At 39.4% G+C, this 13531-nt stretch overlaps 1 protein-coding gene across 1 annotated transcript in view; it reads left to right on the forward strand.

The window, feature by feature from the left end:
• ANO2 (anoctamin 2, calcium activated chloride channel) overlaps window positions 1–13046 on the forward strand; it is a 33868-nt gene extending 20822 nt beyond the window's left edge. Inside the window, exons 5-9 of the mRNA XM_009583194.1 lie at window positions 1839–1991; window positions 2091–2143; window positions 4096–4277; window positions 11085–11190; window positions 12765–13046. Coding sequence (XP_009581489.1) covers window positions 1839–1991; window positions 2091–2143; window positions 4096–4277; window positions 11085–11190; window positions 12765–13046 — 776 coding nt within the window. The remainder of the gene's footprint in view (window positions 1–1838; window positions 1992–2090; window positions 2144–4095; window positions 4278–11084; window positions 11191–12764) is intronic.
• The last annotated feature ends 485 nt before the right edge of the window (window positions 13047–13531 follow it).

A 13531-nucleotide genomic window follows, 5' to 3' on the forward strand; every position in this document is an offset into this window, starting at 1 on the left:
ATGTCAGCCAGAAGACTTGCAATCTGCACACAAAAAAAGATGCATGCAAGTGAAGATCCTGGAGAAAGCTGTGTTCTAGGTTGTGACAACAGTGTCAGTTCTAGGTGGTGACAAGAGTGCCTAAGGAAATTATTTTAAAGTAAAAAGTTGTGCTACGTAAACCCCTGATTTTCACAAAAAGTGCAACAAATTCCTCCCATAGCGGAGAGAGAACTTATGCAGGGATTTGCCAAAAAAGAAGCCACAATAAATAGGGCCTCATACACACCAACCTTTTTTCTATACTGCTACTTATTTAATTCTGAAGTGTAAGTCAAAGTTAGATTTACTAATTTAATCTTATTGGAATTACTGCCTTTGCATCTGAGCAGCGTGCTTTTCGGACTCTTTCCTCTTCTACTCTTCATTAGTTTTCTGGGGTAATAAACGTCTCTCACTTCCCTGAAGTATTACTTTAAAACAATGTAGCATTTTTACAAGGAAATGATCCGGTCTCATGAGTAACATTCACCACTGATGCCTCCTGCCTTCCATGGAAGACACAGACTTTTAGGCAATTTGTTAATTCCTCAGTACCTTGGAGGAAAAGAAAAAAAAAAAGTCAGCCCTTTTCAGACTCCAATTGTATCCAAATGAGATTTACCCAGCTGAGGTAGATCCTGAAGTGCCCCTGAAAGAAGGGGAAATTAAGGATACTCTGCCCACCCAAAAACTGAAGCAGCTTGCTTGGAGGGACTTGGTTTTCTACTACATTATTCCAGGCAACTCTAGAGCACTGAGAGTTGTCAGAAAAACACAGTTCTGTCAGCACTGTGCTTTTGCCGGGTGACATTGGTTCCTTAACTGCTTAGAAGATAATTTGTTTGCATAAAGACAGGTCATCCTATGCCCTAGAAAAGAGCCATAATTCACTCAGAATTCAACAATGTAGTCTTTTTATTTGTATCATTATACTATGGGTGCTGAGCTGAACTCTGTGGTGCTAGCAGTCTAATATTGGGAACAAGATGATACAAAATGTGCCATCCACTTCAAAGTGAGAGGGTTCTCTTTGGCTGATTGGTTGGTTGGTTGGTTTTTTTTCCCTGTGGAAGAAACCAGGCTTATTAGTTGTGTATCTGTTACACAAGCAAGCATGGAGAACTCAGGAAGTCTGTGTTTCACTGCAATACTACTTGTTCTTTAGGACCAGTGGACTAGTGCTTTCTTTCTCCCAAACTACTTTACCCAAATTGCAAACCCAGCAAAAAAAAGTGACAATAGCATTCTCCTTTGCTAGGACTTAAAGAGGAAGATTTCTAACTTTGGAGGATATCAGTGATATAAGGAGGGATGAAAATGCTGTATGACACCACAGGCTCATGCATCCAACAAAGACATTTATTCTGTTCCTGCTCTTGACAGATTGCCACCGAGTTTTCCAAGGGAAGCTGGGAAGAAACAGTGACACCTTGTAGATTTTCTCCTCTTGCTTGCTTGTGTATCATTTTCCTTACAGGCAAAAGGACAGGGAAGAACAGCACAGTCTTAATCAGTTACTTTTGTATAAATGCAGAAGAATACACCCCAAACCCTTTGTCCTTTATTAAATTTATTATTTACTTTCGCTTGTGCTTGTGCTAGAGACTAGAAGCATTATTAGAAACGTTGATAATGCATCCTGACAAACCTTTCTCTCTTTCAAAGCCTTGCTTTGTGATATTTATTACTAGGACCACATTGTGAAGTGGAGTTTTATGGGTTTTGCAACCCACAAAGCTCATCAACGATTTGCTGTCATCTGCATTTACCAGCTCCCTTCAGAAGATATCAAAAAGCATTACATATTTCTCTTCCAGTTATCCAGTTCGGCTTTGTCACACTCTTTGTTGCCTCCTTCCCTCTGGCACCTGTCTTTGCTCTTCTGAACAACGTCATAGAAGTTCGGCTTGATGCAAAAAAGTTTGTTACTGAACTGAGGAGGCCAGACACAGCAAGAGCAAAAGATATAGGTAAGTAATGAAAAAACAGTAAAAATAACACCAAAAATTCAATAAGGAAGAAGAAAAATGATAGTGAATTCATTAATAAATTCTGGTTTTCACTTACAGGAATTTGGTATAACATTTTGAGTGGTATTGGAAAGCTTTCAGTTATCATTAATGTAAGTATTTGGTTACACCAGTTTCTAACCATGATCTTGGGAGTTTAATTGTCCCTCCAACATAATTTAAAAGTGAAGTCTAATTTGCTCAATTGCTATAAAATACAAAGAAGTCTAAATTATCCAGCTCATTCTTGTGGAAGTGTAAAATATGATTTAATTACAAATGAGATGACCGTTCACTCATCTCATTCTCTCTATCCTTGTGTTACGTAGGACAGGAAGACTAATTCGTATAAGAACAACCAATGAAGGGGATGTAAGCAGGCAACACTCCAGATAATTGACAAAGACCTACTTCTCATTCATACCCATGCCTTTTTCTGTTACTCTGTTATTATAACTGTTGGTATGAATAAAAAAGGATGTAAATATAACATCCTAGATTCTAAGAGCAGAAAGTCCTTAGCTACATAGCATTAGCATTTGTTCTGATATATACAGGTATGATTATATCCCTAAACATAATTTCTCCCACAAAGCGAGTATTTCTATAAGAGTAGCTCTTTTTTTTGAGTTGGGTTACACACTCCCCAAGGTACAAAACCTTAACGGAAAAATACATTCTTTCATAGAACAAGTATGATTACATGAACATAATGTATAGTATACAGATACATTATGTTTATTGTTCTACATGTATTCCTTAAGTAAAATTTTCCTGTGTATGCTTTAAGATAAAAAAGACTCATGTCTTAGGAGTTTAATCATAATACTATCTAGTGGGTTTTTGACCCACAGATTATAGAATCATAGAATCATTTAGGTTGGAAAAGACCTTTAAAATCATTGAGTCCAACCATAAAATATCAAAGGTATCAAAGCACTTTAGAAAGGCAGATGATTGTCACTACTGAAGGGAAAACTTGTGCAGAGGTGTTACGCAATTTATCTGGTACAATAGCTTCCAGCACAACAGCACTGTAGCAGTATGTAAGCTATCATTACAACTGGGAGAACTATAATGCCTGCAGAGAAGCAGTGCTGTTTGACTTGGGTGGAGCATTGTTCACTTATGGCTTGGAAGTTTCCAGGATGTAAGGTAGGAAATCTGTGCAGCCCTGCACATACCCATAATTTTGCGGTGAGGCATAGATTTCAGGTTTCCAGCACTGATCTGCTGGACGAGCAAAACTCTGCAGCCTCGGTTTTATCTGAATACACTTTGCAGATTTATGATCCTTGGTTATTTTCTGTGTCAAACAAACTCTGAACATTTTTATTTCCTGGGGATTCCATTAAAATATCAGTTAACTACTTTTTGTTGACAGTAATGTAAATATGTGCATACCCAATTTTAAAAAATACCAAATGCCCAGTTCTGCTTCTCCATCTGAATAATATTGATGCAGAAGAACTATTTAGCAAAAAGTAGTTTTAAATTAATCTAATGAATTCTTACTGATATGATCTAGATACTTCTGTGTCTGATTCACTTCGCAATTTTACCAGTTTTATACCAGCATGAGATCCACTGATGTCAGATATATAAATCCTGATGCAGAGGGGAAAATGGAGGATGACTACCTTACACTCAACTGGTTTATCTCAGATAACACTGTGTAACTACACCAAATTATACTCCAAATTATACCAGCTAGCTATTATGTCTTGCTGTAGTTTTTTTAAAACTAGTGATAAATCTCCCAATGGCTCCAGGGATGGAAAGAGTTGGAGAAATGCACAGTACATTAATTGCTTTTGCTACTCTATGCTCTAAGAAATATTCCACTTCCCTAACTAAAACCTTCCCCTAGGGAGACAGAGCAGGTTACTGTGCATTTATATAAGTATATGTTCTGTACCAGGTCTGGCCATTTAACTCCCACTTCATCACCATTCTAAACTTACTTGAACGTAAAAATTATCAGCTGAATTGACTTAATCTGAAATACGTTAGACATAGATTCACGATGCTGTTGTTTGGTTGTTGGTTTTTTTTTGTCTCTCAGGCTTTTGTAATTGCTGTCACATCTGATTTCATTCCACGCCTTATGTATCAATATGCATACAGTCAAAATGGAACCATGCATGGCTTCATCAATCACACGCTCTCATACTTCAATGTCAGTCATCTCAAGGCTGGAACACAGCCAGAAAACTCCCCGTTTGCACAGGATGTTTTATTCTGCAGGTAAAGTACTTCTAATGACAGTTTGCATAGTCAAAGTAATTTCTTTGGGTCCTTTGTCAGACAAAATTTTTCCAAGTGGGAACTGATAATATTTGTGCTTTTAAAAAGGTGGTTTTAAGAGTGCAGTTCTTAGAGTATTCTCACTATGTTAGAAGGTTCTTAGAAGGGGTTTTCCAGTGCATTAAAAGGCAAAATAAACAACTTAGGCAGACTTGCTCAAATAAAAAAAAATCCTTTCTTTCTTGAAAGACATAACTTTCATTAAAAACAATGAGTTTTTAAAATGGACACCCACTAATTAGAACCAGGATTTCTTTAATAAGTTCAGTGTTTGCTTGATGAGATCTCAGTTTTCAATATATTCTGCCCATCTTTAAAACCTGCACCGTTCCCCATCTACATGTCTTATATTTCAGATTCTTCTTTTCAGACTGGGGAAACAAGACTTGACTTCCTTTAAAATATGCCCAAAATGTCTAGTCCACTGATCCCGTAGATCAGATACCTATGGAGTAGTTCCAGTTTACATGAGAAATCACTAACATGGTTCCAGGGCACTCAAAGTAACCTTGCTTTTTTATAAAAATATGCAGAAATTCAAAGAGCTGTTTTAAGGCAGTACAACCCAAGGCTGTTCAAAACACAGCTCCTTGGGCCAGTGCTATATTCAACAGCCTGCCTCACCTTCCTTTTGGACTGCCTTGAAATCACACCATGCTTAGCCTCTGCAATGAAATCATCACAAAACTTGCTCTTCCATTTTCTTTGGAAGGAGAGCCTTCATTTATATGGTTTTTACTACACACAGGTCTTTAATTGGCCTCCCTTGTTTTGATGCATAATACATATGCATATGTTTGCTGTCTTTTTCTGATGCGTGGCAAGGTTTTTGCATCTAGTACTCCTGATAGTTGCCATTTGAACCTGTCCTGGTTCTAAAACTAGTTTCATCTCTGTCTTTCCCAGTCTCCTTTCTCAAACTCAGGTCTTCACTCTCATGCTTTCATTGTGTGGTTTTACTCTGAGATCAAATTTTGGCTAAGGTGCCAAAGGTGAGATTCTTGAAATCTATCACCGTATTCTCTCAGCGTCAGTGCCAAAGCAAGGGCACAAAATCAGTTACCAAGCAGAGCAGAGTGATGAGACAAATCTTCCAAGTGACATTCACGTACCATCTAGCATCAGATTGGCCTTTTCTTGTAGCACTGGTTTATTGAATACTCAAATACTGGCAGAAAATACTGCTAGGATTGTAGATATTGTAAATATTAAGTAGTGTTTTCTGGTTAGAGCTTCAGAATTCTTTCTTCTTTCCTCCCATTCACTTGAATTCATTGTCCTTGATAAATCTGTATTCAAAATACAGATAGATTTCTTCATTATTAGTTCCAATTATCCTTACATTTCTACATATCTGACATTCAGAGTTTCTTAAAGACATTGTATTTACAGAGTAGATAGAGATGGCTAAGGCAGCTGGAAATTTTTTATAGGGTTACTGTTAAGTTATGAGTATTATTAGTCTCTTCCATAAATCTGCAAGAGCAGCTCTCAGCATGACATAGAAAGCTTGTAACTAAAGCTAGTTAGGATGCCCCTTTTTGTCCTACCAAAATCTTTGTTTTCATGTTAAAGTTGGGGAGAGAAAATATTTCAAAGAAATCGAACATTTTGATTAAAAAAAAAAAACAATCACAAAATTCAATTAATTTTAAATATTTGCTGATTTTACCCTTTTAAAAATAAATTAATTTAGAAACAAGCAGCCACTTAAAAGCAAAGAGAGAAATTAATTTTGTAATTATGCTTCTAACAGGTGCTGTAAATTGCCCTTCAGAACAGTTCACTTCTTTTCACTGATTATTTAAGGGATCATATTCTGGCTAGGTTCCTGAAGTAGCCAAAAACCTCCCCTTGATTCTAAATGACTGCACATTTCTAAATGTAGACTACATACCTATTTTCCACGAAATCGGGGTTTTTTTTCCATTCTGATTTTATTAGGGAATAAGAGGTTTTGCTCAAATAGCTTGAGAAGAGGTAGATGGAGGTTCTTCAATGAGGCCTACAAATCAATATTCATCTTAGAGAATATATTAAATATTGTAATGTAGTCATTTTCAAGAAAGAAGTCTTGAAGTTGGCATTATTCAGTGTAGTTTGTGCATGTTTATCTCTTGCTCCTGTGCAAGCAAACTTTAATCATACTTAGGATCCCACTGATTTTAAGCAGAGTATTTATGTCACCCAACTATAATCCACAAAAATTACGCATCTCAGTTCCTTCACTGGAAGCAGAGTAAACACAGAGAGAAATCTGGCCCTCTAACTCAGGCACTGCTCTTGGATTGCCTTTGGGACGTACCTACCTTCTTACCTTGACTACAACGGAGGCTAGACGAGTGCACAGATAAGACTCTCAACTTTTAAGCCATGTCCCGGTGTCAGGAACTTTGTTAAAGGAATCTCTGCTGCCTCTTGGGAGGCGGTCAGATGAGAGTTGAGGGCAGACAGAAAGGAAAAAATAGCTCTCCAGTGCTTAAAGCTGCATGCTGTGCTCTACCTGCTGCTTTCCTTGTGGCAGACAGGGTAAAGCACCTTAAACCTGGGGCCTGTCCTCTTTCTTTTCTCAAAGTGTTGTTCCCTGTGAGCTCTGCTATTCCCCATTTCAGTATGTTGCTAGGAGTTATTTCTTAGTATAATGTTATGTGTGAGATTATGCAGCATCTCCGTACTTTCTGATAGACTTGTAAGTCTGTGAAATGCTTTTCTGCTCTCGATTCCTGGCACTTTTTAATTTCTATCCCCAAATTAGCTTGTGTTTTCCTTCAACAAGCATCTCCATCCATATGCATCTCCCACTTCACTGTGCCTTTGCTACTTTCACTTTGCTACTGTTTACCTGCTCTCAGTCACTGGCCTCTATTTATAGTGTATGACTGCCAGTGTTGGAAATGTGTGCATTAACAATGGTGATGAAATGCACTCCTCAGATGAGCATGGATTCAACAGAGCCAAAATACAGGCAGAAGGGAACAATCCACACTAGGTATAAAAGTGGTCTCCACCTAATAATATCAAGTCTCTGCCACTAAGAAAAAAAAAAGAAAAAATGGATTGCAAACAAGAAGCGTATACTAGATGTTTGGCCATGTATTAGTCTGAATGAGAAACAACTATGAGAGCATTTCTATTCCATTACCAGGAAACAATTAGGAAAAGATGTCAGCATCTACATTCACTGTTTCTCGTTATCGCTCGCCTCATTTGAATCTTATCAAAATCACAGCTTTGGACAGAACTATCACTGCGATAAAATATGGGGTATCTAGTTTGTGTCCCAAGAGACAAGCAACAAACACTGTCCCTTAAGCTGGAACTAAAATCTGTTTTTCTGTTTCTGGCAAATATGTTGGGAACAAGCTGACCTCTCTTATTTTAGATTTCTGTGACCTCTGGAGATAAATGTGGTTACAATAAGCCTGCATTTTGCTACTTACGGGCATTGCCAGAGATTAAGGTATCTTAAAAATAACCATAACAAGCCAGAAACAACTCTCCCACCAAACACCCAGATACATTCTTTGAATATTTTGAGCAACATTTTCTACAATGTTGTGAACTCTTTGACACTGCTTCCAAATAAACATTGCTGTAACACCATTCTGATGCATAACATTAGTTGCAATGATTTTTTTCAGAGCAAAATGACATTTGTGTAGCTGAAGGCAAATTAAAAGCAAACCTTGCTAAGTTATGTGACATTTTTAGCCCTTTTAATCTTTATAATCTGGTATGATAACGGAGTACCATCGCATGCATGATCACACTGAAAAGAAGAAAGCAGCAGATAGGGAGTCATTAAAGGGACTTTTCCCTTAACACAAATCTGCTCCAATATTCAGCAAATTTATAAAGTGTCTTTGAATGAAATAATTTTCTTAATGCCCTGGGATTCATCTCATCTACTCCCAATGATCAGTGGTGGATTCTAATGTTTTTCCCTGAACAATTCTTGTATACTCCTACATTGCTGAAGCACTACTTCCTTGTGACTCGGTCACGTTTTCTTCAATTTCTTGTCAAAGACCAGCTGAAAAAGGAAATTAAACAGATCAGCTTATTTAGAGTGATTCGCAATTCCACCTACATACACATTTTGGTTTTTCCTACCAGTGTCTCTTTTTCCCCACGCAATATACCTTTTAAATATACTTGCATATTTCTCTTAGCTCTGCTTGCAGTTCAGTTTTGTCCAAATCTTGCCTGGTCCTCTCCATCCATCTTCACTTCCCCAAAATAGCTCTACTCTCAGTGTGCATTTTTCTTTTTTCCCCTCAAAACTTTTCTGCGCTCTGTTCTTAAACCACATTGACTACTTCGTATTCTTGTCCTTTTTCAGTGGAATTGGAATTGTTAACTATTTTTTAAACACAATAGTCTTTGGATCACCAGTTGTTTGCTCTTCCTAGCATACCTGCTGAAACAAATTTTTTAAGAATGAAGAATTGAAGAGGTGAGGGAAAAGATGGACTTTTTTTAAAAGAAACTACCTGTAGAATATAGTGGTTCGAAAAGGCCTGGGTTATTGCACTTTTTGAAGTCCCATGTGCCATAGAATAATTAAAAAGGGAGGTGGGGAGGAGACCCAGCTACCTTGTCTGTAGCTCTGACATCGCCCTTCCCCATAAATCATTTGCTAGTGTTCTGTTGGATGTAGATTCAGGCATCATAAGCAGTGTGATTTCCAGCTGAGCCAGGAGAAATTTCCATGGGGTCTGATGTCCTGCAACACTTACATAGTTTGTGAAGCTCAGAGTACATTAAATGGAAAACGCACCACAGTTGGTGACCCTTGCAGGTGAACCTGGGCTCCGTTTCAAGACTGGGATTGATTTATGGTGCTAGGCGAAAGCCACAACAAACTCAGTGGTTTTCCTTGGCTTTGATGTTCAAGCAGATTAAATTCAAGGCAACTGATTCTGGCCCTCGCTGCAGCCCTTGTACACAGGTTTGAGAAACATGTGGGAGTCCACATTGTACAGAAAGGTACTAGAGGGGGAATCTCACAGTGCAGGCACAGCATAGGACCAAACAGGAATCCCATGTAAGATGGGACGAAGAGCTCGGCTGCTTCACCACTGAACAAAACAAATAATTCAGGGTCTATTGATGCCCAGGTAGTGCTTCCATAAATTAATACAGCCCCCCATTTAAAGTTGTTTTCTCCTCCTCTCCCTCCTCCCTCTCCCCATTGTGGGTTGTACCTTGTGTCCTTTGTCTCCAGAAGGTGCAGCACAGAATTACATCCACCATTTCAGACTGAATTTCTGGAGGCAGGGGGGAGAAGGGGATGTAGGGGGTGTGTGGATTGTAAATGTATAATTTAACATGCAAAACCATGTGGATAGAACCTGAAGGTAATTTTGGTAAGCACACCTGCAAGCTGAAGCTGACAGATTTTACATGTGAACCTTCTCCATTATCCCCCGATGGAGGCTTTTCCACAGTCTAATGAATCTTACTGTCAGGAAGGGTTTTGTGGTATTCAAAACAGATTTTCCCTTTCTTAATTTCATCCCATTACTCCTAGTCAAACACTGTGAACAGCACTAAATTATCCCTTTCAGTCCTAAGGGCACAATTTGTGCATGGTTATCATGTCCAACTGTGGCTGTTACCAAAATGGAGCAATACATGTGCTCTTCTTTAATCTTTTCTGGTGAGTCATTCTCCTCGCCCCCTGGATTGTTTTGCTGAATTGCCTTCAATTTGTTGCTATCTTTTTCTTTTCCTTTTTTTTTTTTCCCCTTTTTTTCCCTGCTGAAATCCCCACATCTGAATGGCTGAATGCAGCACTCCGGGTGCGGCTTTACCTGAGCTGTTCAAAGAAGGGCTAATACCCCCCAGCACCATCGTGCCTTTTGTTTATACATCTACAAGTCATACTGTCCTGCTGCCATATTTCAAACTTGTGCTAACTTGCTGGCCTCTGTAAGCTCCAGGCTATTTTCATTGCATTTTCTTTCAAACTTTATCCTTTCAAAGATCCTTCAATGGTTTTATTTTTAATTATTTTCCATTTCCCCAGATTATTCTCATTGTGTTTCCTGTCTGTATTTCTTATTGCTTTCTGTGTTTCCTGCTATTTGCAAAACTTTCCAATTTAGGAGCATCTGTGACTTTTATTAGCCTGTTGTTTACTTCCAAATGATTGATGATAATACTAAAAGCATCAATCTTTACACCAAACCACTAAGACTCTGTTTTATCCTGTCTAAGGCCAGACAATTAATTTAGGAAGTGCCTTTCCCATGGCTCCCCCTGTCGTTAATGCAAAGACAGGAACCATTGAAGTGTGAGTCAGATTTTACGTGGGCTGAATTATTCCCTAAATTAGTCAAGGTTTAGGTGAGATGAATGCAGGCTTGTCTCCTTTAGTCTGAAAATGCCTTGGACTATCTCTATGCTTTAATTTCAACACTTTATTCCCTGTACACTAAGATCAATTTAACATAACAAAAAATAGGGGACATTTGTTAATCCTGGAAAATCTGGAAATTTCCAACATTAGAACAATGTTCTGATTTTGGTTACAACTATGAAAACCAGACTAAGCTTGTTAAATTCAGTGGAGATAGTCCAGCTCTAATTCTGGAGTTGTATTTCATAATAGGGGTAGAAGTAGGAACATCTGGAGGATTTGATTCTTTAGGTTTTGTGATTGAAAAATCATGTTAATCAAAGCAATTGGTGCAGGAAGAGATTGCTGAAACTGTGTGATAACTGAGCTGTCTTTATCGACAGGTTCAAAGACTACAGAGAACCACCTTGGTCCCAAAATCAGTATGAGTTTTCTAAACAGTACTGGGCAGTCTTATCTGCTCGCTTGGCTTTTGTTATTCTATTTCAGGTAAGTCTGTTGAGTTGCTGCAATTTCAGTCACAGAAATATCATAATAAATGGATTGAAATGCATGTGCCAAAGAAGCCCATGTCCAATAGAGCTTTTCTGTTTGCAAATACCCATCCTGATGTGTTTGCACCCAGCCTGCTGAGGTGTCAGTGGGCTGCAGCACAAGTTCTCCCTTCGGAGCACTGCGGCACACTTCCTTGGCGGAGATTTCCTCTCCCTTCATGGAAAGGAAGCCCCACAGCCTGCATTAGCCCCTGGCACTATCAGTGATCCCCAAAATACCCTAGGCTCTTGAACGTTTCAGTTAAGTGGACTCTGTCAGCTTTTACACTCTCAGGGGCACCACTTGTGAAGAGCACATAAATGTTATGTAGGCCTGTGAAATGCCGTCCTTTACCCAAAGCAAGAAATAAACAGAAATAATAAATCCTCCAAGGTCTTTTGCTACTTTCTACAAATAAATGGAGTAAATTCTTCCCAGTGTGGAGGTTTCATTGGCAAGGGATTTGCTATCATGGCTATCATTCCTTCTGAATGGCAGAAACCTTCTGCTCTCCTTGATGATCTGGGATCCCTCCACAGTCAAATTGGGCCCACCCTTCATATTGAAATCTGCCTGTCCTTTCTCCTCAACTGCCAAATATTCCTAAGTGTGACTGTGAGTCTTGCCTGGTTTATATTGCCCTCTTCTGCTTCTTCAATAATTTTCCACCACTGGCTGCAAAACATTTGAAACCAACTGGTTATGCTGGGCTTCAAATAGCCTGCCTGTTGTTCTGCCAGAGTACATTCCCTGGTTAATTAGCTCTATTGTCTCAGATGGGGACAGAGGGTTCATGCTAGTAGCCTTGTCAGCAAACGTTCGCACACATTTCGAGGCATTACACAACACAGCAGTTTTCAAAGCATTATCATGATAATATAAACCCCAAAGCATAATTTATCTATAAATTTCAAAAAGAAGCAAAACTTTTTGCCCAGTCTGCTCCCTGCCTCTGTGTTATAAGCATCACCTGTAATGACCTTGACACTTGAGGTTCAGGGCTGTGGCTTGCACGCTGCCGTAATGTAAAAAAACCCTGCTTGTCAGCAGACAGAAGGATTTGAGGACAGGATGACCACGAAAGTTGTCTGCTGTCTGCTCAGGCCACATTGGAAACACATGGGTATCATTGTGTTGGAAGATGCTTTCACTGATGTTGCCCTCATAGTAATGGATTCTGAACTCACTCTCAGTGAATTTGATGTTGAGAACTGAGCACCTTTGAACGCCTGTAAAAAATAAGGCTGTTTTAGCTGCTTAGGCCATTAATCATTTCATGAATCCAAGTCCTTTCCCGTTTCAAACCGAACTGAAGCATGTGTTTAATTCAGCCGCTCCACTGAGGGGAAGTTTTGCACAAACTTGAGCTGTTTCTTGAACTGAGGCCTTACTCAATTGGTTAATGCTACATGCCATCAGCAAAATGTGTTTGATACCTGCCTCATAGCTATAGCAAAGGTTTGGTTTTGCTTTAGTGTGAGTATTTTGGATTTTTTGTACTTGCTTCATGTCTGCTGCTGTGTTTGCAGAACTTGGTGATGTTCCTCAGTGTTCTGGTTGACTGGATGATTCCTGACATCCCCAAGGACATCAGTGAACAGATCAAAAAGGAGAAGAGCGTGCTTATGGACTTCTTCCTGAAGGAAGAGCATGAAAAACTGAAGCTGATTGAAAGCTTTATCACACGCGACAAGCAGAAACTCAAAAGTGGGACCAAAGGCAAAAGAATCCGGGCTGCCAGCTTCTGTCAGTTTAACCAAAGTCAGAAAGGCAGCTTTGCCTCCTTTAGCTCACAGCACACAGAAGTGTGACTCCTTAGGGAAGGGTAACATACTATACTTACCTCTGCAATACCTGCTTACTGTGTGACGTGATTCTGAACCTGGATCAAGGGAGGGAGAGACAGTCAAGGAAGAGACAGGGAGCAAAAAGCAGGCTTCTTTTGCTTCCTTAGAAATTCCATATGCAAGGATCTCCATTACAGTTTATATGCTATCCAGGCTGCAGCATTTTCAGATATCAGTGCGAGATAAGGGCTATATTGTGGCTGTAGCTGGTCCTTGTGGTGATGCATGTGAGTTGGGTAGGCACGCAGGAATTCTCCTTGCTCGTGCAGTCTCAGCAGTAGGACCCCAACCATCCCTCTTCCTGCAGACACCCTGTGGGGCATGGGGAATAGAAGGGACACTCTTGCCCTAGTATCTATTTTTTGGCAGATCTGACCAACCACAGCGAAGTGCGCACAACTCATGGTCTCATGGCTTGTAGCTGCCAGCAGATGGTTTATAAACATGTG

Source organism: Fulmarus glacialis, unplaced genomic scaffold (assembly GCF_000690835.1).
Source record: "Fulmarus glacialis isolate BGI_N327 unplaced genomic scaffold, ASM69083v1 scaffold9558, whole genome shotgun sequence".
In the NCBI taxonomy this organism is placed as follows: domain Eukaryota; kingdom Metazoa; phylum Chordata; class Aves; order Procellariiformes; family Procellariidae; genus Fulmarus; species Fulmarus glacialis.